This window comes from Neopsephotus bourkii, unplaced genomic scaffold (genome assembly GCF_033783945.1).
Source record: "Neopsephotus bourkii isolate Nb327-2 ecotype Australia unplaced genomic scaffold, CSIRO-AGI_Nbou_v1 NB_1189, whole genome shotgun sequence".
In the NCBI taxonomy this organism is placed as follows: Eukaryota; Metazoa; Chordata; class Aves; order Psittaciformes; family Psittacidae; genus Neopsephotus; species Neopsephotus bourkii.
Window position 1 is genome coordinate 2,635,723 of NW_026901674.1, and position 27,509 is coordinate 2,663,231.

Consider the following 27,509-nt stretch of genomic DNA (forward strand, 5'->3'; position numbering starts at 1 on the left):
ATTTCCACCTGTCCTGTTAGCAAAGCTGGGATGAGGTGGGCGCTGTCTGTGAGAGAAGCTGGCACTATTATCTATTAATCTATTACCTAATAATCTATTAATGATCTATCATTATTAACTATGTTCGTTATTGGTTTTAGTGAATCTGGATGTTTTTCCTCTCAGGACAAATAAAAGCAGTAAAAGGCGCCTTTAGGTTATGCTAATTTAATCTATAAAGAGAAATGCTGTGCGTTAATCACTGTATGAAGGCACAAAATGAGGGTGAGTGTTATGGTTTGTGGATGTTGCTGCCTTTTTCTCTTTTCAAACACACTGAGGAGCTGCCAATACACGTTGCTACTACCTAGTGAGAAATGGTAGGATGTCTTGAAGCGTTTTCAACATGTGATGTCCGCATGTTCTTCTCCAAGCTCCCCTGTAATTCGGGAGCATTGCGGATTATGCTGAGGATTGTGTGAGGGGAAGCTTTCCAAGCAGAGTCGTTTCAGCCCGGGGAGTTTCCTTTCCCCTTCTCTCCCTGGCACAGAACTGAGCTGCTTCTCTTTGTTCTTGCCTGCATCCTCCTGGCTTCTTCTCTGCTCCCACCTCTTCCAGAGAGCAAAGTTTTTTCTCCTTGTGCATTTGTCATATATGACTCTTACTGGAGCACTTCTCTTCCAGGAGCAGTTTTTTAGAGGGTGAGGGTTGATGAAGAGGGTTATATACAAGAAAACCCAAGGATGAGCTGCACTATAATGCAGCAGAAACCTGGCTACACGAAGCAGCCTGGTTTGGGGAACTGTTGGTAGCTGGATCCTGACCAACTCTGATGCCATGTTGCAAGCTTCTCCAGAGCTTGGTCCATCCTGCAGAACAGCATCACCATGGGTGAGCTGTGGAACATGTGCTTCAGAGGCTGTGCTTGCCAGTGACTGTACCCAGGCCCTTTATGCTCTATACATGTGGGAGGGAGTGTGTGTGACAGATGTGATGAGAAGTGACCATGCTGGCTGAGAAACTGCTGGGTCAGCGTTGTCTTTTTCGGGTGAAATCTGGGCGCTCTGCTCTGTCTGAGGTACCAATATAACTGGTTTGGGTGGTTGATTGGCTTTGACCTGCCACAGTTTACTTTGGCTTTGTGGGAGTTGTGGATAGGGCACAGTAGTGGTCACCTTGCATTGCCTTGTGCAAGAGTTTTAGCAGTCCAGAGAAAATAATCCTTCTACTATATCGGTACCAACATGTAATTCCCCCTTTTCCTGGTATACTTGTAATGTAATTAGGTCTTTGCGTGTGGTAGCTAATTCCTTTGGTTGGCTTTGTTTAAAGTCTTCTGTTGTTTTAATGTGATCCTGGTTTTAGCAAATAATATTAACAGTGATTTTCCTTGCATCCCTAATTCACTTCAGTCTGTGTAACAAGTTCGTAGTATTGCAGTTAAGTTTTCAATAGTTACCGGATTTTCTACTTTGATTACATGCACAAATTTGCTTTGCTTTTCTACTTCATTAATTTTAACACTAATTGCCACTTGGGGAGGGGGGGGAAATGCCCAACCCTCTTATCGTTCTTAGGATCATTATAAGACTTGCTTTTAGAATGTTCCCTTTATACCGAGACGTTGTTAAAGGGTTTATTCCTGTATTTTCTATCCAGCTGTATTTTTATTTAGAGAGGGGGGTAGCAGGATTTCTGAGTTTGCACTGATTGTAAGAGCTGCTATAAATATTTGAGGAACGGAAGAGTTTATTTATAGTGGAGTGTTAGGCTGCTAATGAAGGAAATGAAACAGGGCTGAGAGAAATGGAGTTATTTTTCTGGACCCCTCTAGTCCTAAAAATTCCACACTAATCTGATTTGCTTCAGGAAAACTCCATTGTAAAAGAAATTAATGTTTCCTACTATTAAACAGATCCTGAATCTTTAACTTTTAAAAATACCTGTTATGGTGAGACAACTGAAGCAATGCCATGAACACTGTGCAATGTAGCCCAAGTGGTGCATAGATCCAGAGCATGGGATAACCTTGTATATGGGTGTATCTACCAAGATTTGCTTCTTAGGGGGTTAAACGAGATGGGTAGTTGTATGTTTTGCTCTCCTGTGTTTCCTGTGCTGGTACAGGACAAGTGATTGAGAACTTGGTTGAAAGGGTTTTTTTTCCATGTACTCCTTAGGCTCCTTGTGTGGGCACACACAGGGCCAGGGCATGGCAAGGAGGGAGTGAGTGAGTGAGCCAGGAGAGCCTTGCCGCACTATTAAAAGTGATCATTTCAGTAAATGTAGGCTGAGAGAAGTATGCATTTTGTGCCTTGGTGTTGGTCTTGTTCAATTTGGGCTTTGACAGGCTCATGAGAGTGGGAAATCCCGGCAAAATGATAGATGCTGTTACTGAGTATTCCTGATCCACGTGTGCTCATTTTCTTCCTCCTTGGTTAACATTTCAGAAATGCATTCCATTTGTAAATATATTTCAGTAGTTTCTGTGACAGTAACAACACAGTTCACCTTGCCATCGTACAGTGTAAGCTTTAGCATGCTGCCAGGCAGGTAGCTATGTTTATCTGCCTTCTAACAGATGGAGAGAGGTTAAGGCTGATGCTTCCAACAGCTCTTCTGACTTGGTCTGTCTGGCTTTGCAGCTGAAGTCAAAGAATTCCAAGTTTGCTGAGCACTCGCAGTAACTCAACGTGAAGTCAAGTGTCTCATCGTTTGAGTCACTGAAAACTCAGTCCCTCTGTCTTACTTGACACACACAAACCAATGTGGTTAATTATTGGGATTTCATCATAAATGATATATTCAAAGCTGCAGACTGAGCCATTTGCAAAACTGGTCCACTTGCAGCATATGGCTTCCAGTCATGTACTCAAACCATGTTTAAAACTAGGATGTGCAACTCTTTATGTCCTTATGGAAGGGGCTGGAAAGGGAGCTCGGTTTCCAAGTACTGATGTTTCTGTGTGTATTTCCTTGCAACAGGGGCACCCTACTGGACACATACGGACAAAATGGAGAAAAGACTTCATGCGGTGCCAGCGGCAAACACCGTCAAGTTTCGTTGTCCGGCGATGGGAAACCCAACACCGACCATGCGATGGCTGAAAAATGGGAAAGAGTTTAAACAAGAGCATCGCATTGGTGGATATAAGGTAAGAACTCACAATGGAGTTTCGCAATTTCTCTTATTGACCAAGGCTGTGATAAAAAACAAAACCAAAACTGAACTTGAAGTCACCAGAAAACTTGGATCAAATGTAGAAGCAAAAAAAAAAGAGTAATTGTTTTCTTCTGGGGACGGGTGGGTGGTTTCTTTGGCAGTTACTGAGCATTAATTCTCTCTCTATATATAACTTTTGTTAAAATCAGGCTTCTGACATAGCAGTGCAGCTAAGAATCATATAGAGAGACTTATTTGGAAAGCCAAAGACTGACTTTGCAAAGTGGAGTAAGACTATTTTGCTCTGTTCATGTTTGACTGCTTTGTTAAAAACGTGGCCATCCACACTGATGATAGTAAACAGTTTAATAAAGGAAGGGTAGTAAGTCAGAAGTTATTATTTTCTGTAGAGTTTATGGTCTGTGAAACTGAAATGGGAAGCAGAATTTGAGGGGAAAGTAACAGCAATTACTTTAACAAGGGTTTGTTTGAATTTTAAGCAGCTTAGATTAGATGTTTCATTCTAAATTAGTGGTTACTGATTAAGAGAGTGGTTTAGGGAGGCCATCTCGCTCTGTGGGTTAGTGCATGGACCTTTAACCCCCTGATATCTGCCTAGGTCAGGTCAGAAGTCAGGATTCGGTCATCTTATCCCACTCCTCGCATGGAATGGGAGTGTGTGACTTTGATGCCAAATTGCTGTTCAAGCACTACCCTTGCCATCCTGCCCTGCATTTCTGGGTTACCTTAACTCCTTCTGTGGAGCTTCTGCCAGTGGCTTCCTCACATACCCGCACCTCGGAACGTCTCTCCAAAGTTGAGAAGTTGATGAGTTAGTCACTTTGTGTCACGCTGCAAGCCCCAACCTAGAACTTGTTCAGAGCAATTTCTAATGCTAATTAAGGCAGAAGTTGACTGACTTTGTCCAGATGGCATAGTAAGCTCACGACTGAGTCTTGGGGTACCTCACTGCTGCCTTACCCCAGTAACTGCAGTATCTTTGGGGTGCCACATTTTGCGATGCCCTGATGGAGCCAGGGTGTATATTTCTTCGTGTGCTGTTGACTTGGATCCTGCTTGGTACAAAAACCCCAAGTTTTCCAGTGCAGAGGAGGAGAAGCTGCAGCCTCCTTTCCTCTCTAGCTGGGTTTACTGTAGAAAGTGTCAATTTTTCCAACATTTGTGTTAGCACAGAGCGAAGCCCAGAAAATCTCCCTGCATGAACACTAATTATCTAAGTAGACTTTTCCATCTATGTTTGCTTACACCATAAATTACTGTTGCTTATGAGTGTACACCTGGCAACACCTTCTGCCTTTCATAACGCTGCGGAGTGTTAACGAATTGGCTACAATTCAGTGATTTTCACCTTTCTCAGTGCTTTTTTAAAACCAAAAAGAAAGCAATTAAAAAACAACCCAAACACCAAACCCAAACTAATCCTGTCTTGGAAAATTATAGTAACTGTTTCGGTACTAACTGGGGCATTATTTAAACCCTTTATACCTCATAAAGGGGAAATGGAGCTATCACCCTTGAAAATCATGCAGGAAAATGTGTGTCATACAAGGCAAGGATGGAGATACCTGATGTCTGGTTTGGGAGGATGATCTTTGATGGGGTAAATCAGCCCTTGCAGGGCTCTGTGCTGCCACTGCAAGCTTGTGTTATGATTCTGGGTGAGCTCATTTAGACTTGTGCCCATTAAGTGCCACAGGTTAAATTTTTGCTCATGTGTATTAAACATATACAATTTCCTAGGTATGTGAGTACTCTGGGACAAAACCACAGATGCCTATTTCTAAAGCCACCTGGATCAGCGAAGTATATGACTGTAATTCTCAATCATAAGTTCTTACCTCTCTTTAATCTGAGGGAAATAAAGAGGGGGCACAGCTGTGGATTTTAGACTCCGGTGTTGCTCAGAAATACATCAAATGTTAAATGATCTGGTAGCATTTACTTAGAGAATCATAGAATCAACTAGGCTGGAAAAGACCTTTAAGATCATCAAGTCCAAAATAATCGTTGCCATTCTGCTTACCAAATGTATGCATATTCAAGTTTCTGTTGGTGGTTTAAATAACCATCCTTTTAAGAGTAAAGCTTGTTTTCAGTGAATGGGTATTAAAGAATGAGGCCTCCAGAGCTTCTGGAGCCTGTGTTCTCTTCTTGTAGAGGGGCAGGTTGAGGTCGTTGTGGGCTTGTCCAAATTTATCATGGAGTAAAGAGAGAATTGTATTTTCTTGTATTGCATGTCTTTACTGGCAAACTTGTAATGAGGGAATCCTCAGAAAGGACTGGTTTGTTTTCAGCCAGATATCACAGCAACTCAAAGTAATTCTTGTATGATAGCTTGCTACATATATGTATTGTATGGTAGCATTGCTACATGTAAAGCATTTCTGCTGGAGCTCTCCATAATGCTTTGAGTAAATAGAATAGCTGGAAACAAACTTGGCCATATCTGCCATCACCAGTTGATGTAACACCATCTGTCCTTTTCGGAAGGGGCAATCATCCCTTGAAGACTTTAAGAACAACGTAAAAATAAGGAAAACATGAAGGTTTCCAGTAATCCTGCAGCCACCTCTCTCCTGCTTCCTTGAGCTAAGAAATCTCTTCTTTGTATGCTCTTTATCACAATCAGATAGTGGCCTGTAGCACTTTGTCCTTCAGACTGGGGAATATCTTGAGTCAATTTGCACTCAGTCAGGCTAGCAGGAGGGTGTATGTGCCGGCCAAGATAACTTCCAGAGTGAAATTCCTCCACTGTGACTAATTCTGGCTGGTGAATTTCAAATTTGAACCTTCAATGATTTTTCAAGATATACACAAAATTCTGACAAAAAAATCATTTATTGAATGTCTAAATCCTTTATAGATGTGTTTTTATGTCTGCCTCTAAAGTGATGGTAGCCCTTGCTTGTGCAATTAAAGGGGTTTTATAATTCTTTGAGTGAATAATCTACATCCTCTGTGAGAGACCACAGGAGCCTTTACTTTTCTATACACCACCCAGAAAGCAAATGTACTTCTATCAGTTGGTACTGTTTAAGTGTTAACAGGTGTGTGTGTTTTCACGTATTCATTTTGATAAACTTCATCACTACAGTTGTCTTAAGCACATTTAGATTCAGACAGGTAAATACAGAGTAAAGAAAGAGTTCTGACTCTATAGGAACTGTAAAAGCCTATGGCTTTTGCGTGGACATTCTGCATTTGTTCTCTCTACCTGAGGTGATTTTGTGGGGAATCATGTTTTTACACAATCATAGATGGTTTTTGTTGGAAGGGACCTTAAAGCTCATCCAGTTCCAACCCCTGCCACGGGCAGGGACACCTTCCACTAGAGCATCTTGCTCCAAGCCCCTGTGTCCAGCCTGGCCTTGAGCACTGCCAGGGATGGGGCAGCCACAGCTTCTCTGGGCACCCTGTGCCAGCACCTCAGCACCTTCACAGGAAATAATTCCCCTATGTCAAGAAGAGGCAATGGCAAATAGAGAGGGATACACTGAAGACCAGGTAATGGAGTAGATTCTCCAGGATTTTGAAAAAAACTCAATGTGAGTTAAGATTTCTGGGAATAAAATAGTAGAAATAATAGCTGGGAAGGAGCTAGTCAGGTTGAAGAACTGGAAAGGTTTTTGAATGTGTCTGTGGACACAACCTTTTCTGAACCCTGTAGGCTTGGTGAGGATACTCCTGCTTTCAGCGACTTGTTGCTGCCCTCATGGTTTTTTCCTAGTAGATTCATACGTATGAGTTCCCTAATACGTCTGCCAGGTAAGCTCAAGTCATTTATTTAAACAGCTTAAATGAACCCTGTTGGTATTATCTATGGAAACTTATTAGGGAATATTTGGAGAGCTGTAGCACTGGTGTCTTCAGTTAGAAGGGCCCTAGTGAGCAACCAGGAGGGAGCTAATGGCTTTAACCTGAATTACCAAAGAGACCTAGATCTATTTGCAACTTCAGTCATAACAGTGGGGTTGGTTTTGTTTGATTTGGCAGTCCTGGGTTAATGGACTTGGACTTGATGATCTTGAAGGTCTTTTCCAAACTAGTTGTTTCTATGATTCTATGATTTTGGTGCTGGTTGTCTGTAATGGCTCTAGTTTTACTCCCCAAAGACAGGCTTTGTTGGGACCAGGGAGTGACGTTACTTGAAAAGACCATGTTAACGAAGACTGTAGGATCATGGTGTTGGTTGCAAGGGATGTGGCATGACCATTGAATTTCTGAGAATGAAAGGTTGAATTTGGAGTCTTCAGTGGGAGAAGATTCTGTCATCCCCAGCAAAGGGGACATTTTCTGGGCGTTCAATCCTGCACTTGTATCCAGAAAGCACTAAACCAACAAGCAGGATCTAGTTGAATCCAGATCCATGTCATAAATCCAGTTGTGTGACAATGTGTCTTATGTGCTTTGGGCCTCTACAGCAGTTGTTTAGCTTAAACTGAAGAGTTTCAAGCTGTTGTTTTACGATAAAGATATTATCTCCTCTTATTGGAGTTACAAGAAGGGGAATTACACAAATACTTTTTAATATTGCCATCCAGTGTATCCACTTGTGGGTGTAAGCTAGTTATGTTTTCTTATTGGATACTAAACAATTTCTTGTGTTTTCCTATCAAGCTAATTACTTACAGCTTGTTAGTAATTTTTATGCTATTTTAACTTCCATGCAGCCATGATTTGTTCTTCCTGTTTTGCGGTCAGATTAGTTAAAAACCCTTGCTCTGATTCCGAGAAGCGTGATGTAACTTGCAGTGGCAAAAAGTTCAGGTCACTTTGACCAAATCTCCATCAAAATAGCTTGCAAGGAAGTAAAATAACAAAAATATGTAGCTGTTGTATTTGTTATTTTCCAGTGGTTTATGGCAGTAATTTTTCCTGACTGGAACTTTGACTTTCAAGGTTGCATAGCAGAATAACAGCACAGTAACACTAAAACTCTTTCTAGCTTTATAAAATCGCTTTGTAGTTCTTGATAGTGTGGAAAGAAGTCAATACACCATAACCGGACAATAATAATATAATTTAGCTAAAGAGCTAATTAATAGCTGGGGCCACTGTGAAAACCAGGAACCCCTTACAGAGAGGACTCTTCTTCCAAGATCTGAACTGAAACTACTTTTCCTCCAACAAGTATGAGGGCTAATCTCTTTGCACTGGGGATAGGGCCTTGTGCAGCCTTTTCCTGCTGGATAGGGACCTCCACAATCGTCATTCACAAAGCAGGATTTCAGACCTATGGTTGTAATGATGTTTTAAGAATGTATAGTTACTGGAAGTGTTGCTGGTCCATAAATTCTTCTGGTGTACTGCGCTGAATTGCTACTTTCCATTTGGCTGGTCAAAATGACTGTACCAGATTGGATTTTATTCCATTCGCTAAACTGAAGTACTTTGCAATTTCAAAGTTGTATGTTATGGCTACTTAATGTTAAGATTTTTGAGTGCTTTGTCAAAAATGTAATGCTAAAACAAGGGATTAGTGGATAGCCAGCAAAAGGTCATTTTGGGAGCCAATTTATGCTGCAGGAAATATATATGTGTACCGGATGACTCTATATCCTTCCAGTATTGGGCTGGATCCTATTTTCTGCAAGAACAATTCCAGTGCTCCTGTTGAGTTCAAATGGGAACAGAATCAGCACCTTTAATACATGCTGTCTGAGAAGGATTGTATGCAGTAAATGTATATCCTTATTCTCTGTTTCCATGAGGATTTTCTTCAGGCATTTTTCTGGAAGCAGCATCTTTATTTCTTTTGCTGCCCTGGGGTACCACAAGGGAGGTGTTGCCACTCCTCTGTCTGTGGGAGGGATCCCAAACATTGCCCTTTGGTACTTTGTTTCTCCAAAACCCTTGCTGTATAATTGAGCTACTAGAAAGACAGAGATTTGATGTTAGGGGAAAATATCCATGCTGTATTGCTGGTGGGTAGTTAATATTATCAGATGATTGTTTGGAGACAGATGGGAAATGTCCTGAGGGTATGAATTCACTTTAGAGTGGATTGAGAAGTAAAGCCTGGTAAGATGACTGCTGCTAATTGGAGCCATTGTTTTAAGCCTGGTAGGACTGAGTATGCACCGAGGTCTGCAGTGCTCAGATCAGGGACAAGGTAAATTTATAGCAGAATGTATGAAAGCTTTCACTGCTGCAGCCGTGCTGTACCATAGCTAAAGTATTTCACTGTCCAGAACAGTCAAATGAGCACAGAGTATGTTCTTAATCATGGATTACAAATGGTTAACTATTCAGAAAACAGATCTTTTGGAGGGGATGAGACTATGCAGTGAAGTTATCAATCTCTCTGATTACAACCCACCAGGTCCGCAACCAGCACTGGAGTCTCATCATGGAGAGCGTGGTCCCATCTGACAAGGGAAATTATACGTGCATAGTGGAAAACCAGTACGGATCCATCAACCACACTTACCATCTCGACGTTGTTGGTAAGTAAAGCTCTGTCGCGTGTAACACTATGTTTTAACTTAATGAGCTGTCTATTAAAACATTTAGAGCTAAGCTGATACGTTTTGCATTCATTTTGAAGATGATTTCGCATTAGTCTGAAGACAAGATTTCACTGCATAGCCAATTGCTACGTAGGGGTATGTTCATCTGTCTTTTGTCTGTAGGACTAATCTACTTGTACCTTGCAAAGGTGTAATGTCCATGTGTACAAGTGAATTTTTGTTTGTGTGATGCACCTACAAGCTTACCATGACAACCAAATAATAAATACTGATGCAATTTTAATCATTGGTGTTACAATTGGATTACTACTCGTACAATTGTCCTAACACAGATTTTAATAACTGCAGTTATAAAGATTGTCGAGGGATCCTTTAGATTACTGTTGTTAGAGCTGAAATGATTTTTCTTACAATGAGAAGATAGATACTGACTTTGGGGAAGCTAACGCTGATCTGGAGCTCCAGGAAAGGTGCTTTGCACTCACAGCGGTATAACGGAGATCTGACCACAGCCTGTTGTGTGGCCTCTGAGCAGCTCTGAAACACAAGTGACAAAAGTAATGAAGAAGTGTTTTACCTGAGGACAAATGATAAATAAACAACTGTGTGAATTCTTAGTAGTAGCAAAGCTGTGATTCAGCAGCACTATCAAGCACATGCTTAATAATGTTAACTTAATAATACCAAAATCCTGGTGGACTTTAATAAGGCTTACATGTATTTATTTAAGTGCTTAGTAACATTAGGGCTTGAACTCTTAGGATCCAGTTCTATTCTATTCACCCCTGCTCTTGCTGATTAGCCTGGATGGGTGTGAGCAGTTTTATTGGCTCTGAAGGCATCTCTGTCCAAAAGTAATCAGTTTGGTTGTTACTGTAGGGCCTTCTGGTAGTACTTTTAAAAGTGGAGTCTCATTTTGTCTGAGAGCACTCAAATCTGCAGGAACCCCCAAATCTAAAATAAAGCAGGTGCCAGCTTTTCAGGCAGCAAGAAAGGAAAAAATCCCCATGGTGAGAATTCCCCATGGAATTACCATGAGAGCTCATCTGCTCCTCTTCATGGAGCACAGGAGGAAAAAGATAACTTTGTGATGCCATCAGACTGGAGCTCTACCAGCAGCCTTCAAAGCCAGTCTGTGAACCACCCACTTGGTTTTAGGTAGTCAACACTGAAAGCAACGAGGAGTTTTATAGCCTTGGCAACATTTTTGTGATCCATAGTGAGCTATGGGTATTGTTGAGGTGAACCAAGCAAAGCCATTTTGTTTGAACACTTGTTTAAACAAAGTTTATGGAGGGTGCAGCAGCAACGGCTGTCAGAGGTGGTAGTAAATTGTGTTCTGTTGCCTCAGTCCTCTGCTGACCACCTTGCTGGAGGCAATGGGCTACTCACATGAGCTTGCTTTAAACTTGACTTAAAGCCTGGCCCAGGAAGTGTATAAGATGATGATGAGTTGTGGCATTTTTGAGTTGTTTTGGGTTTCATTTTTCTCAATTCTTTAGGAAACATAGATTAACTCAAGTTGCTTAAAACTTTTTTTAAGAGGTGACATAGAAGGAAAAAGGCACTCTTGCAATATTGGAAGTTTTCCTTGCTGAAATGAAACTGGTTAAAAATTCCCCTTCTCTTCTCTGTCCTCTGCTCCTTTTCCTTGTTCCTGCCCCAGCTCCAATCTGGCATGTTTCACACTGACCATAAATCTCTTCACCCATTTTTTTCTAGCAAATGTGTTCCTGGATGATGTGGTCACTTGAACAAATATTTGTCAGAAGCCCTCTCACCTCCTCTCCCCCTTTGAGCCTTTTGAATGTCTTACATTGAAGAATATTATGCAGAAGTTTATTTTTCCTGGCAGTAAATTATAGGGACCTGCATGAATGAATGGAATGGTAATAAGGATTATGTCATTTATTTAAATGTCTGTTCCTTTCCTATAGAGAGGCAGAAAAGTAAATAATGAGGTTTTTCAAAACTGACTAGTGATTTGAGGTGCTGGGTACCAGGTTGATGGCACCCAAGGGAGCCTTGATTTCCCCTGGGGGAATAATCAGCATTTTCCGATGCTGAGACCCTGTGGGATATGAAACCAGAAGTCCAAAAGTGATTTTGCAAGTCATGACCTGCATTTTGGAGTTCTGTGTAATCATTTTACTTGCTTTTCGCATTTAATTTCATGAGTTCAAGAGTGTAAACTAAAATATCTGTGCTCAATTCACTGTGAGTCTCTTGAGAGGTACTGCACTGGGACTTTAACCTGAAAGGGGGATTGATGCTAGAGAGCTCAGCCATTGCTGTGTGGCTGAAAGCTTGTAGTAATCATGGAGGTTGGGCATAAAACTGCTGAAGCAGTAAATTAAGGCTGGCCAGAAGGGGAAACTCTGACAGTTTTTCTAGTTAAGACAGTTCTACAGAAATTTATTTTGTCTCTTTTCTGTTTTCATATAAATTTTCAGTTCCCACAGGGTTGCGGAGAGTTATGGGTGTTTGTTTAGAGGCAATTGCGTATGTAGACTGCATCTTACAAACTTCAGGTCGTAATTTTGAGGCAAGTTCTGTGTGGAAAACTGTCAGTTGAAAGCCTCTGAAATTGCTTTTCCTATATGGTTTAACTGGTTCCAGAGTTGATTAAGTGTAAGTAATAGCAAATGGTATTAAATATGGCAACGTATTACACTAACATGAGCATCTGACTATATGCTGTAATGTAGAGAACCCTCTGATTATGTCACAGATTTGGGAGGTATCCCAGCAAAAAGCGTGCCAAATAATGACACAATGCTGGTTAGGAATAGGCCAATAACTTTCCAAACCCTGAACTCTTCTGACAATTAAAAACCTGGAGCCAGCAGGGCTGAGTAGTTTTCAGTCAGAATGTAGGTGTGAAGTATTCTCGTTTTTACCTTGTAATTACTTGCAAGAACCCTCTTAAAATAGTCAACTGGGCTCAGATGGTCTCATTCAAATTTACAAACCTGGCAACACCACTGAGCTGAATTTTTACAATGGGAGTAGAAAATACCAAAGCAAAAAGCAGCAAGCTGTTGTCAGCCTCTCTGCATCGCACGGGATACTCGTGCACATTGACAATATTAACGGGGAATTGTCCATTCGAGTTGGCCAGGATATTCTGTGTTGGACAAAGTTATTCTTTACATGTTTGGGATACCCTATTCCACTGCCTTTTGGTCTCTCCTCTTCCATTTCTGAACAGAGACTTAAGAAGGCTGACTGCAGGACTTTGCCCAGGGATACAAACTGGTTAGATGCAGTAGTGGCAAATGGTGGCTATACAAAGCTACGTTAGGATCCTGTAGAAAGGAGACAAGTTGATTTTAGCTTCTTATTACAGTCCTGCCAAAAGGCTTCAGTTACTATCAAATACTTAATGTCCAAGGCAATGTGACAATGCACAGTAATTGCTTACAACTGAAATGTGGACAGGCTGGGAGAAGGAAATGTCACTGTCCATTTTATAGATGAAAACCTGAGCTGTGGAGCGATAAAATTTCTTGCCCTGGGTCACACAGGAAGCTGGTGGCTGAGCCAAAAAGTAAAGCTGGTACTTGAATCCTAATCCAGGACCTTAATTAAAAGAATGTTCTTTCTCTTGCACAGTTTAGCCCATCAGCTGAAAAGTGCCTTTGTATTCTTTTGTATTTAACAGTAGGTAGAAACTTGCATTTTTATAGTAAGCTTACTAATCAACTAACTCCTTTCTCATTAAACATATATAAAGTCATGCAGTCTTAAGGGAGAATGAATGAAAACGATGTGGTTTTCACTTACGAGTTGTATTGTAGTGAGTCCGGGTTGTAGGAAGCAACGTGGGAATGCAGCCATTGAGACTTGTATATAATTAGATCACTCTTGGATTGCAATTATCGCTAGAGTACAATTTCAGCAGCGGCGGTTCTGTTTAAGCAGGGAAGTAACTAATTGAATTTATATTTTAACAGCAAAAGAAAAAGATTAGCCTTTGAACAGCCCTAGTGCAGGTAGCCATTTCTGTCCTATTTAATGTCATCATCCAGGGAAACAAAAGATGGTTTGATTTCAGATGAAGTTTGGTGCCACCCCATTTACTGGGTTTCATAAGCAGCTGCTGTAGCACAACACCTCTTCCAAGAAGACTGCTGTTTACTATAAAAATGAATGTTACACATCACAGATATATAGTTTTAGAAAGGTCCGTTTGCAGCCAGTTTAGCTGCACTTTGGCCAGTTTCTAATTTGCCTAATAGCACTGCCTTTGGCTCTCATTACTGAGGAGTGAACTCCAGAGGTGGGCACGCAGTTGTCCCTTACCAATCATTCGTATTTTCATATGAAAACAGTGTGAGAACAACTTCTCATCCAGGGAGCATTTTAAATGACTCTCGGTTTAAAGCTCATGCCCCAGAAATCTCATGTATGAGTGGTTTTACTGATGGGCATGCAGAAAAATGCTTTTATTCTGAACTCCTGGAGGTTTTAGAGGGCTGGGGGGTGAATTTTACTCTGGCTTTTTACAGCATGTTGTTAAAAAAGATCTGATTAAAATGGCATCAACTTTTTTTTGCTATTGGTGGTTCACTGTTTATATGTCCCTTAGCTTAGGCAGAAGAAAGAACTTTGCCTTTGTTTCTAGTCAGTTTTATTTTTGGATTCTCATGTGCTCTCAGTCTCTAGCTGCGAACATGGCACGGACACATATTTTTCTGTTAAAGCCATGTTTCCATTTTGTCATTCCCGCATTCATAAAAACATATGCATTGTTGTTTGCTTTGTGCCGAGGCTTGTTTGTCAAAATAAAGCTCAGAAGTAGCTTGACTGAACTATAGTATGTCCCTTAATTTCCAAAGAATTATATTTAGGATTCAGGTTACTGTGAAAAAGGAACTGACATCAACTAAATACATGCCTTGGATGTTGCATCACTGATGTCTGGCAGGAGTGAAGCGTAGGTATTGCAACCAAGCCTAAACTTGTATTTCTGGCAGATGTGCTTGTAGTTGTTGACTGCCTCTTTACATGGACAAGCTTTGGCTTGATGTCTTCGCCCAGGTGCTTGCGGCAAGGGACATGATGAGACAGGGGCTGAAAGCGTGAAGGAATCTGTACTGATGCTTGCCCTCAGGGATTTGGTTAGGCCAAGAGGGAAGAAGACTTTATTTAATGTACTGATAAGCCCAAGTGTGGACTTTACACCTGGCACTAGGCTTTTGGCAAGGTGTGTGCACCTGAGAAGAAATTACACAGATTGTTTAGTGCTGGAGGCTGTGCGGTTTGCTCCTGAAAACAAAGACCACAGTGTGATGGTTCAGCTAAGGGAAAAGGCAAGCGTACGTTTTCCCCCTCCCCTTTCTTTATAAGGTAAAAATATTCCAACCCCCTGGTTTTACAGCGTTAAAGCTTCTGATTTCACTAGGGTAGTGTGGCTAAGTTATGTTTTATGGACAAATACTAGTGTCATTACTTCATCTGCTGAGTGAACAGTGAATTTGTCATGTTTGGAATGCTTCCTGCAGAGTCTGCTGGGGAAGGACTGCTCTCCCTGTCCCACTTTCTGTCTTATTACAGCCCCAAGGCAGGTATTTCTCTTTCTTTTGATGAATGATGAACAGGATATTGTTTCAGCTCTGTTATTATCATTTTTAATCATGCCTTCTAATTCATGCAGTATCCTACTTGTGGAAATGCAAGTAGGAATTTGCAGGGGTTGTCTGAAGATTCTAACAAGACTTTTGTCTTGTCAAATGTGCAATTGGCATGTGTCGAAAGCCACGTCTGTGTCTAATAAGAGGGGCTTTTTGATCTGATCCAGTGTCTTCTAACAAACTTATTACTGAAAGAAATGAGTATAATTGGCAGTAAATTGGTAAAGTTACATCCTCTTAAAAAGTGCTGTCACGACTATAGAAAAGTCATAAATGAGCTGTGATACAGACTGGATGAGTGGACCATTTTAAAGGCAAGCACAAGGCTATTGATCATGCCTTATTAATGAGGAGTTTGCACCTTCATTTCTTAATGTTGTCTCTGAGGGTGGGGGGAAATGCAGAGTTGGGACAGCCCCATGGCTGCAGTGGGGTAGCTGGCCCGCACTGGGAAAGGTGAATCCCAACAGACCACCACACTGGTGGTTTTGGGATTAGACTAGGATTAAAAACAACATAGCAGACGTGGAAATAGATGGAGGTGACACTCAGCAGAAGGCGTCGGGTTGTTTCATGGCTGAGACTGGCAAGAGACAGGACTGGGAATATACAGGACTGAAAGGCTGTAGGGAGTCTTTGCAGGGATTTTCAGTGTAGCAGAGGAAGAGCCCTTGAGGGATGGTGTCAAGGTGAGATAGGTAAGAGGATGAGAGATCAGAGGAGGGCCATAAAGATTACCAGGAAGGTGGAACCTCTCCTATGAAGACAGGCTGAGAGAGCTGGGCTTATTCAGCCTGGAGAAGGTGCAGGGAAGACCTTATAGCAGCTTCTGGTGCCTAAAGGGGTCATACAAGGTAGCTTGTTAAGCACTTTTGAAGATTGAACTGCTCTGTAAATAGAAAATACTGAGATTATTTTTTCCTGTTTCTCTTTAGAAGGTTGCATGAACATGGTGAAATCTTTAAGTGTTCATGAAAGTAAAACTGATGCTGTCAGATCCTGAGTGGAGTTAAGAACTCAGTGTTGCAGTGTATTGGTCGGAGTACAGTCAGTCTTTACCATTTTTGCAATGCTTGTGAAAGTCTAAAGTTATGTATCCTTTTAGGGATTTGTAAGCACCGTCATAAATGAGGTGGTCAAAACAGTTGCTCTTAAGCTGTTCATGTATCCTGCATTTACAAGTTCATATACTTGTGTTGGTTAGTGTTTATATCTGCAGCATTGTTTCTGCTGTTAGACTGGATTATGCGCATTACTGAGCACCATAATTTCATTGTAGCAGCTGGTTTCAAAGGTTTCCTCCAATATCTGTGCTAATGCACTGTCTAGAGTGTCTGTGAAACCCACCTATGTCTATGTTTGAATGAATATTACAACAAAAGATGTTTCCTTCCTTCCCCCCCAACATCAGTGAAGTCTTCTCAGAGAGCAGTTCCAACCAGAGGCTTGTGATGGTGCTCCTGGCTCTTGGCTTCATATAGGCTGGTCGTCCAGATTGTATGCTGAAAGGCAGGAAAATGTGGGTGCAGAGGAGTTGTGGTTTAATCCCAGCCAACAACTAAGAACCACACAGCTGCTCACTCACTGCCCTGGTGGGGCGGGGGAGAGAATTGGAAGGGTAAAAGTGAGAAACATCATGGGTGAGATAAAGACAGTTTAATAGTTGTCATAAAGTAATAATAATCAATAATTAGAATAATAATAGCAATTTTGATGAAAAGGGAAACAACAAAGAGAGAAATAAACCCCAAGAAAAATGAAGTGTTGCAAATGTAAACCAATTGCTCACCACCAACTGAGCAGTGCCCAGCCAGTTCCTGAGCCACTTCCTGGTTTATATACTGAGCACGATGCCATATCATATGGAATATCCCTTTGGTCAGCTGTGTCTCCTCCTGGCTTCTTGTGCACCCCTGGTCTACTCACTGGTGGAGTGGTGTGAGAAGCTGAAAAAAGTCCTTGACTTGGTGTAAGCACTGTTTAGTAACAACTAACACATCAGTGTGTTATCAACATTATTCTCATCCTAAATCCAAAGCATGACACTGTACCGGCTGCTAGGGAGCAAATTAATTCTATCTGAGCCAAAATCAGGATAAAAAGGGAGATCAAGAATTGTAGAAAGTAACAGAGGACAACTTTCTTGGTTTGGAGCACAAAGCTTGTGTCCAAGCATGGCCCGCCTAAGTACTTGGTATGAAACCTATTGCATCTGGCAAACTTTACCTAGGTTTACTTGATTTACTAGAAATATAATGAAAAATGTGTAGAATCGGGGTCTTCTCAAGAGCAGTCTTCAGCGTCTGGTCCAACGTTTAGAACAGGTTGTGGATACTGTGTTGTAGAAGTGAGGGACACCTCCTCTCTCTTGACATGGGACCACATGATAGCAAACTTCATCACTAAAGAAGGTAAAGGCTGAATGTCTTGAGGCTGTGTCAGGATAGTCCAGCACAGAGCATTGAAACTCTGGATGCTGGAGCTTCTCCTGTTCTGAGAGCCTGCACAACACGTACGTGGACAGTCAGCCATTGGTTGGCTGTGTCTAGCAGGGAAAAGAGGGAGAACACCACTGTGCTTCCCATAACTTCATGCCTGTGTTGCTCAGTAGAGCATATGTGTAAGAAAAGGGGAGGAAGTGTGGAAGTATCAGAGCTTTTAAAGGTTTACACAGTCTTTTCCATTTCACTTTAAAGGCAGAACTATTTGCAGGAAAGGGAACGTGGAGGATGCAAAATATGCAGTTGGGTCACAATAACAACAGCAATAATAACTCCCACTGTGTGCTTTGGGGCATCACTGGGTGCACTGGTTAGTTAAACCCACTGCAGCTGGGAGAGAACATCATCACTATGGAAGAGATGCTACTTGCCAGGCATACAGTAAATCTTTGGCAGAGCCTACTGGAGAGCCCAGTTCAATGGTGCTGGATGCCAGCGTTATCTCTGGTTATTCTAAGGCAGCTGAGTGCTGGGAGCTGTGCACAGTACAAAGGAAGATACCTCTGTCTGTAAAAAATAATGCAGTCTCTGGAACCAGCCAGAGCAATGCAATTTGGCCACTTGTCTGTGAGAAGCCACAAGCTGTTTTTCACATTCTCTTGTAGCCTTTTTGTTTTAGGGTGCACTGAAAATAATTTCAATGGTAATTTCAGCTCCTCATTGTTCTATTCCTATTCAGCTCCTATTGTATCTATTGCTTAAGCATGCGCTGGGTGAGGGATGCTGCAAGTGAACTCCCAGGTTAGTGTTGGAGCAACACCTCTTGCTGCTATGACTTTTTTTGCTCCGTGGGGCTGATGAAACCTGTGCAGTGTCCCCCTGACAATAGGGCTTTGCTCTATGGACAAACTGGTCTTAAAACCCTGTTGATAATTCCAGGTTGTAAAACAAGAGTGTTCACGTTGCCTGCCTTAGCCCTGGGCTTGCTGGGTGTACATGTGATTTGAAAGGACAGCTTTTAACTAGTTCTGATTGTGATTTTGTTTTTCTTCCCTACTGTTTTCACTGACATCAGTGGACTTTGTATCAAGCCAAATAAGTCAGTCTGGCTTGCTTTCTTTTCCCTGGCTTGCTGCCATATGAGAAAGAGGTGTGCAGATGAACTTATGCTGTAAAAGTGTTAAGCAAAGATGGATTTTAGCTAAAATGCACATAGGATACCAAGCTGAAGCCATGCTGTTGAGCTATCCAAAGAGACAGATGGGATAACATCAGTGGGAGTTTGCCTGCTGGAGCAGCAGTGCCATTACTTCAAATTGGAGGTGAAGGTGATGAAACCAAGGACAAAGAGTTAGAATGCACCTGATTAGTTTCTGTAAAGGTTTTAAAAGGCACTGCCTTTTCCTTAGGTGGCCTTGGAAAGTAGGAGAGCTTGAGTGGCACAAGGAGGTTGGATGGGGTGGCCAAAGCCTTGCTCTGGGTAGCAAATGGGTCTGCTCCTGTTGTCTGTGACAGTCTTTACTCTTTAGAACTAAAATGCTTTAATAGTCTTCAAATGTTTAATTGTATGAGAAAGTATTCACTGACAGCAGGGAATATATGGAGTCTGGTTCCCTGCTGTCTCACTTTATGCTGTTGATACTGCTCCATAAACCAAAGCAGGGATGGAGGTTTGGGCACAGCAGTTATGAATGGTGAAGTGTCTGACACAGCAGTAGAAAGAAGTACCTCCAGTTTACATTAAAGGCTTCTAAACGTGAGGACAAAGGGAGCTCAGAAAGTGGTTATGGAGGTTAGCCCCTCAGTCCCATCTGCATGAGCAGGTCCCTGTGCTGCTCCAGGCCTCACCATGTTCACTCATAAGGGCCAGTGACACCCCTTTGAGCTCTTGGCCACTGAGAAGACTTCTTCAGGTAGTATTGGGCAGACAGGAAATGCTGTCCATGGAGACTCCTGCTGTACAGGAACATTGAATAGATGAACATTTGTTGGCTAATGCCTCCTGATAAAAGATGCCAACATTTGTAAGGCATGATTTCATCAGCGCTGGTGATACTGGTCTGATCCATAAGCTATTCACTTGTCTGCCTGAAAGGCTCCTGTTCTTCATCAAGTGCTCTTGCCAGGGATGGACACCAGCACACTTTATCTCTTAGTGTTTAATGACAATGATTTGTTATTCCCTGTAGCCTTAAAACATCTGATTTTGCAGAGTTTGCGAAGAGAGCATTGTCCCTAACTTGCTGTGGATGCTACCTTAGTGTGCATGAATTACCTAAGGAAGAGATGATTTGAGGGGTGTGTATGTATGTACATTGAAATGGAACATGACAGTTCTGCAGCCCTCCTGAGTTGGCCATAAACAACATGCAGTGCTTCATATTATGTAGAGAGGAAACCAAACTGATGTGCAGCTGGTTAGAAGATGCTCAGCCCCTGGCTCAAGTGTATGTACTGTATGGTGTTAATTAGTAGAGGCATTTGCCTACACCTGCTCCATTGTTCCTGGTCGTTTGAAAGCACAGCCAGCACTCAATCTTGCTCCTCCATGCCATGGAACAATTAGTGGAGTTAGCAATGTTTTCCTTCCAGCTCCTCATAGAGCACAGGCCCCCCTAAGCAGTTGCTTATTGCTGGAGAAAGGAAGCAAAGGTTTGGTTTGGCCCTTGTGTAGAAAGCTACCTTGAAGGAGGAAATTCCTGTGGGGACTCCGACATCTGTCTGGTTAGACCCCTCCTATGCCACTCCACCTGGAGGTGTGGAGAGCAAGTGTGGTTTCAAATCAGGTCCTTTGTATGAACTTGGATAATGCTGGATTTATGAAGAAATCGAGTTGCAATTCCTCATGTGCCTTGGCTGCTCCTGGAACTCTCCTCATGAGAGCTCTGTAATTAATCCAGCCTCGGAGTGCTTGTGGTCTGAGGCCAGATTTGCAGCTCATGGCGGTGGGATGTTTCATGAGGGACAGCAATCCTTGCAAACTGGTTCCTTTGCTGCTGGGCTGGGGCAGGGTAGAAACTTGATAGGATTCCACTCGCTGAATGGTGAGGCATTGCTAAAAAATTGAAATTTTCTTTTAATGGTTGATATTTACCCCAATAGGTAGTGCTACAATAGGGGCTGATATCCTGTGGGTGGCCCAGTGGCTTTAGTAAATACCCAGCGGTAGGTATCCACACCACCAAAACCCATCATGGGAGCCAGTAATAACAGTATGAACATGTACAGTCTCAATAGAGATGCCAGAATTTGAATATAGAGATGCTGGTTTGCACAGGTAGAGAGCTGTTCTCTGAAACTGTGGCAGAAATGGTCATTAGTGCCACTTCTGAGAAGAAATGGTATTTCAGCTTTGAGGTGGCACAGGGTGCACTGACCTGTGGGAAGCTGGAGCCGTACCTGAGAGGTTTTACGTTCCTCTCAACTCCGAACAGTGGTTAAGGCACCTGTGAAGTTACCATATAACTGCATTTTCTATTGGAGTAGTTCGGGTAATCCCTTGGGTATCATTTGGAAGAAGGCATGAAGAGGGGGTTCTGGGTGTCCTGGAGATGGGTGATGCTCACAAGGCTCATCTGTGGGTTATTTGGTGGCACAAGGGATATCGGGTGGATATGTCTCTAAATTATCTGCCAAGGGCATCCCCTGATGTGATGCGTTGTTGGGTAGGAGAGGACACATGCAGTTAATTTGGAGACAGAGCCATGTAGCAACATGTTTCTCCATCATCAGGGCTGCTCCCAAACCTCTGTGGCCTTCTGGGACCCTCCATGTTAGGTACATGACTCAGTGGAACCGGTGGGAGAGTGTGGGTGAAGGCAAAACACAGGAGAAGTATTTCAGTCCGAGTATATGATGAAAAGTCTGTGATTTGATTTTTATAAGTGTAAATATATATACATATTTTTAAGGCTGAAGAGTCAATCTTGCAAGCTTGAGAGTCTAAGCCAAGGCAAGAGGCTGTGATTGCAATCTGGCCTAAATCACTGTAGGATGCTTTTGAGACCCATAATTTACTGCATAATTAGCATTTTCCAAAGCAACAGATGTTGCACGATCGGAAGGAAGGTGGTTGGGAATGGGCAGTGTTTTCATTGAATGGGGTCCAGGCTGCTGCTTGAAGACTTCTTGAGCACAATAAACAAGTAGAGCTGAGCATGCTGCGCTGACCAGGGCAAATGAAGACGAGGGCATGGCAGGTCTGTGTTTTCATTTAAGCTGAGAGACAGCTGGGGCTGCTTCATTTTTCATTCGCTGATGTCTGGTTACACAGAACCTCTGCCAGGGGCTATCGATCCTGCAGTGATGCTGGTGCACTGAGGGGCATCGTTTGAGGGAACCCCTCTGTAGCTTCACAGTGGCAGCCGTCAAGATGACTCCTTTGGAGTCAGTAACATTTCAAAACTGGTATTAAAGACTCTGATAAATGTGTCTAATTATAAACTGTGGAAAAGAATTGGATAACTTTCTTCCCCTCCCTTTCCTTCGCCTCCCTCCCATTAACTGGGGATCCCTTCATTGTCCCCAGAGCTCATGTTTGGTCTTGCATTTGTTATTCAGCTTTTATTTTCCTAGCCTGCACTCGGATCCCACATTTGGAAGGAGAGGAAACAAGCACAATCAAAAGGGGGAAAATAAGAGTAGTTTTCATTTATTTATTTATTTTGTTAATGAATCAGATGCCTTATGCAAAGCCCATTGAATTCCATGTGAGTTTTCCCCCTGACTTCAATGGGCTTTGGTTCTGGCTTTTAGCTCCCATGAAAGGTCCTGAACTGTCTGTGCTGGGGTGACAAGGAGCCCTGGATAGACAATTGCCAGAGCTCTTCTCAGCCCCTGGCATAGCCAGGTTGCTAAGGAGACTTGGCTTCAGGATGGGCCCCAGAGCTCAGCCCTTCCGGGGTTATTGTCTTCTCTCCCTGCCAAGGCACTCCAGTAGCAGCAGAGACACTCTTTGAGTCACAATATGCTCTGCTTGGGCCTCTGGCAGCAGCAGATCCTGCCCTGCATCTTCCCTCTGCCAGCATGCTTGGCGAGCAGCCTCTTCCTGCAGTTATTCCATCCCTTGCACCCCCTGCACTGGGACTGGAGTGGTGGGATTGCATCCTCTGGTTGTGTTGGCTATGGAAGCAGGGGTTTTGGCTCCTACCACCCACCTCTTCACCCCAGTGTCTTCACCTCATACATTTACATCATGACTGTTTGGTCTTCTGTCTGGTTTCCTGCTATGTTGGCTGCAGCTATCAGCAATATTTGGAGGAGATGAAAAAGCCAAGGATGGGAGAGAGATGAGGCCCTTTTGTAGCAATCTCCTGTTCAGGGACTTAAACTTCTTAAAGAGCCAATAGGACTGCTTGGGAAGTGTGCAGGCTCTGGTTGTCATTTCCAGAATGCTTCTTCCAGTCATTTCTCCTTCCATCACCTGTGGCAGGACGAGCCAGCTGTATGAGGAAAGGCTGAGAGAGCTGGGTTTGTCCAGCCTTGAGCAAAGGCAGCTCAGGAGAGACCTTGTCACCATGTTCCAGTGCTTAAAGTGGCTACGAAAAGGGTGGAGACTCCCTTTTTGCAAGGAATCATATGGAAAAGATGAGTGATGGGCACAAGTTACTCCTGGGAGATTCCAACTGGACACGAGAGGAGAATTTTTCACAAGAACAACCGGCCATTGGAAAGTGATGGATTTCCCAGCACTGGACACTTAAGATTCAGCTGGACAGGGTGCTGGGACATCCAGTTTTGATCATGCTTTCCCTAGAAAGGCTGGACCAGATCATCCCTGAGGCCCTTTCCAAGCTGGTATTCAATGATGCCATGACTGGGCTCTCAGCTACCCCCAGGTGTCCTGCAGGGCTGGGTGCTGCTTGAGCAGTTCCTTCAATGGGCCAGTTTTGCGGAAACTTGGACTTTTCCAGCTTTCCTGGATTCTTTGCAGTTTTCTCTCTTGGAGGAAGGTATTCTGAAGTTTTAACATTAACAGGCTAAATGACAGTTTCTTTCAAGCCATTGAGCAGGTATCTTTGTCAGTCATCTTTTCAGATAGCAAGTCTGTTTGTCTATGGATAAGCAAGGAGAGCTGCTCACCCTGAGCACTTCTAAAGTGGTGTAAAAGTTAGCTGCTTGTGGCCTTGAGTATGATATTCCTCACGTGAGCAATCATTTTCACTCTGCCTTTTGTAGATAGCTGACTCCTCAAATGGGGATGATGTTGGTTTTGTATCTAAACTGCAAGTTGAAGAAAGCAAGCTGGTGTCTTATCTCTTAAGGTGGGAACCAGTGTAAAGCATGCTTTCTCTCTAAAAAGCATTCTAAAGTTAGACTGTGGGAACAATTAGAATACAAATGAAATGTAACATACGGAGATTTATATGTAATTATCAATTTGGCTCAATTTAGGATCAAGACACAGAAAATACTGTTCAATTTTAAACATTTTTAAACACCCATTACATTTGCTTTTAAACATGTATGGCATTTCAGTTGAACCTTTTCATATCCATGAAAAACCTTGTATATCCGTATGTAGTTCACTAGGTAACTAATACTTATATTTCATTTATGGTTTAGTGTGCTTAAAGACAGCTCATCTGTGGGGTGATTTTCCATATGCATATGCTGTTGACTTGATTTTGAAGCGAGTTTGCACTGAGAGTGGATAGGTAGCAAAGATTTATTTCTTGAGGTTCTGATTCAATTTAGTATCAATGAGCAAGGGGAATATTGAAATCAGTAAGGCTACAGAGGCATGAGATGGGTTGCTAACTTGTTCTGTATGAAAATACTCTTTGTCTGAGTTAAATATCCAAAGATGTCTTGTTTAGCAGTGATCCTGGTTAGAAATATTATTTTTTTTAGGGTTAACGATAAAACTAGTTTCACCAACCTTTTAGAGTCCTTTGCTAGTCTTTAGTAGAAAAGAACACACTGTTTCCATCTAATATTTGTGTAGCCAGTTGTTTGAGTGATGATATCTGCTTACACATGTACAGCTTGTATTTTAAATGCTAAATAGTGATGTGAGATTTATGAATATGGTTTTGACAGTACCTATGCTTAAGCAGAGTCCTCAGATGTGTGTGGTTTGCAGAGAAATAGGAAAGACAGGATAACAACCTGAAACGGCTATTTCTAAGAAATGATACTGTATAGAATTATACTTGATCATTTGTAATTAGTGGAGTTTCTCCATATTTAGTTGTTTTCCCCAATCCTGAGTGTTTCTTGTGGTCTTTGTCATGAAACCCTGCCGAATTTGCATCGTGATGGTTATGTTGTGCTGTTTGCCTGTGTGGGCATAGGAATATCCCCTTCTGCTGAGGTGGGGGAGTTGACAAAGACCGATCATTGCCCCATATGTTGGAGGGCAACCAAAGTTTCTTTTTAGCACACTTACCTTTAGAGAAGAAATTTCACAACTGGCTACACATACACACCTATACGTATGCACAGACTTTATTTAGGTGTTTTAAAGGAATTTGGGACCTAGAATGTAAGAACTCTGCTTTTACTTCTTTGCTTTGCCTCCTCTTTTCTGGTAGAGGAAATGTTTGACAGTCATCAATAAAAGATTAAATCATTGATGGCTATCGGGATAAACTAAACACATTTCGTGTGTTGATGCTGGCATAGTAGGAACTTTTCCAAGATGTTTCAGGCCTCATTCTCTGGTTTGTTTAAGGGCAGAGAATAAGGTCACAAAGGAAATCAAACCCTTATGTGGAGAAATGAAACATGAGGCCTACTGACTTCTAAAAAACATTTTAAATAACATTCTCTAAGGTTTCATTTTATACTGGAGGCAGCTGTAATAAGTTTTGGAAGATGGTGTAAGGTTTCTATTAAAGAGAGATTTTTTTTGCTTGCTGTTTTTGTACCCAAATGAAGGAGCGAGAGAGATGGAATTAAAGCTTATTTAGTTTAAGGTGAGAAACTACAAATTCTTTCCAGAACTGTAAAATAGTAATTTATGTGTTCTACTGTAATTTACAAATTAAAAAATAGATCTTTGTTCCTAGATCTTTGAAAATGACACACAGAGCCTTGGAATAATTTAATAGCTGCAACAACAAATGCACTTTTGCCACAAGTAAAATAAGACTGCATGCTGCCAGTGTAGCCTCAGTGAGTAAATTCCCAGTAGATGTTTGCTGCACGCCAAATATATTGGACTGTATAAAAGATCCCATTGTTCCATGGGCATCATTATTTGCTATTATACTTGCAATGTTTGCTTGTGAAACAGTTTATTGGAAGCTAGTATGTTTAAAAAGGAATGCTTGGTTTGAAATTCAGTTGATTTGGCTCGTAACGTTCAAAGGTTTTACAGCATACAGCCTCTAAAAATAAATACTGAGGTCCACTGCTCCTTACTTACCTTTGAAAGAATTCCTGGAGCAGGAGGGAAAGGACAGCACAGGATGGGCAGTGGGTGTTTCAATTCATAGGTTGAAAATATAAGTAGGTCTGCATTAACTTTACATTCTTATAAAACAGAATGGACAGCGCTGGGCTTGCAGGAAGAATCCTGGAATGATTAGGGTTGGAAGGGAGCTTAAAGCTCGCCTACTTCCAATGTGAAGGTCTCCCACATTAACACACCAAATGGCCAACTACAAATCAGAGAAAACTGTGTTAGTAGATCTGCCTTACTGCTGGAAAAAGAGATGTGTCTGTGCCAGATGCAATGGCTGCTGGTCCCTCTTAGGAGATGTTTAAATCAGCATCTGCCCAACTCTGACCACAGAGTTGGAAGGAAGGAACCTTAAAGCTCACCCAGTTTCAACCCCTGCCACAGGCAGGGACACCTTCCACTGGAGCAGCTTGCTCCAAGCCCCTGTGTCCAGCCTGGCCTTGAACACTGCCAGGGATGGGGCAGCCACAGCTTCTCTGTGCCAGCACCTCAGTACCCTCACAGGGAAGAGCTTCTGCCTAAGAACTCATCTCAATCTAATCTAAGAAGGTGGAGAGTTCCCTGCTAGGCTGTTGAGACTGCATCTTTCTGAGGGCTTTCTGGGAAGAGTGGCATTGTCCATCCCACTCACCGAATTCAAAGCAAATTGGTAAGCAGGGCTGCTGTTTTGAGGACTTTTCCTTCAAACATCACATAAGAAAAAGCCTTTATGCTTTGTCCATTTGCCTTGTCTGGCACAAAAAGGTCATTGATGGCCCTGATGATGGGGAGCTGCCCACCACCCAGAAGATTTTAGGTGGTTAAATCAGGCTTAATGAGGGTGATGAAAATGTGATGATTTCCCCAATTATGATGAATATTGCATCCGCAAAATTGGGCTGGTAATGCTGGCTTCAGTGGTTCTGTGGGTACCTGGGTGATACAGGGTACACTCGGTGTGTTTAGTGATGTTAGCTTGTTCAAGAATGTTTGATAAATGCTAGACCCAAAGGTCTATTGGCTCACACTGAATACACTACAGTTTTCCAGAGGACTCTTGTGTTGCCCTGTGTCCTGATCAGAGTAAGAACAAACTGGTATTTCTGTTGCCGTGCTGGTAAAGCAGAGAGCAGCTATTGTGATAGCACTGGTCACAGCATTTTCAGTAGTCTAGGTGCTTGGTGTGTGCATCCTGCTTAAGGACTTTCAGTGCTGAGGCTTCTAGTTTTGAGAGGTTCCCTTTGGTTGTTTTCTGGGTAGGGTGGCATTATCTGTCCTGCTCAATGGATAATAAAGCAGTTTAGTAACCAGGAGTGTCATCTTGAGGACTTCTCATTCAAACATCACATAATCGGGTTTTAAAAGGAATCAATAATTTTTCATTTTAATTTGTAGAGTTTTAGTCTAATTAAA

At 42.3% G+C, this 27,509-nt stretch overlaps 1 protein-coding gene across 12 annotated transcripts in view; it reads left to right on the forward strand.

Annotated features, from left to right (window-relative positions):
* The window catches only part of FGFR2 (fibroblast growth factor receptor 2), an 86,137-nt gene that overhangs the window by 25,577 nt on the left and 33,051 nt on the right, over positions 1 to 27,509 (forward strand). For all 12 annotated transcript variants that reach the window (XM_061364170.1, XM_061364160.1, XM_061364165.1 and 9 more), the window contains 2 exons: positions 2,965 to 3,134; positions 9,486 to 9,609. In XM_061364170.1, the coding sequence (XP_061220154.1) occupies positions 2,965 to 3,134; positions 9,486 to 9,609 (294 nt within the window). The remainder of the gene's footprint in view (positions 1 to 2,964; positions 3,135 to 9,485; positions 9,610 to 27,509) is intronic.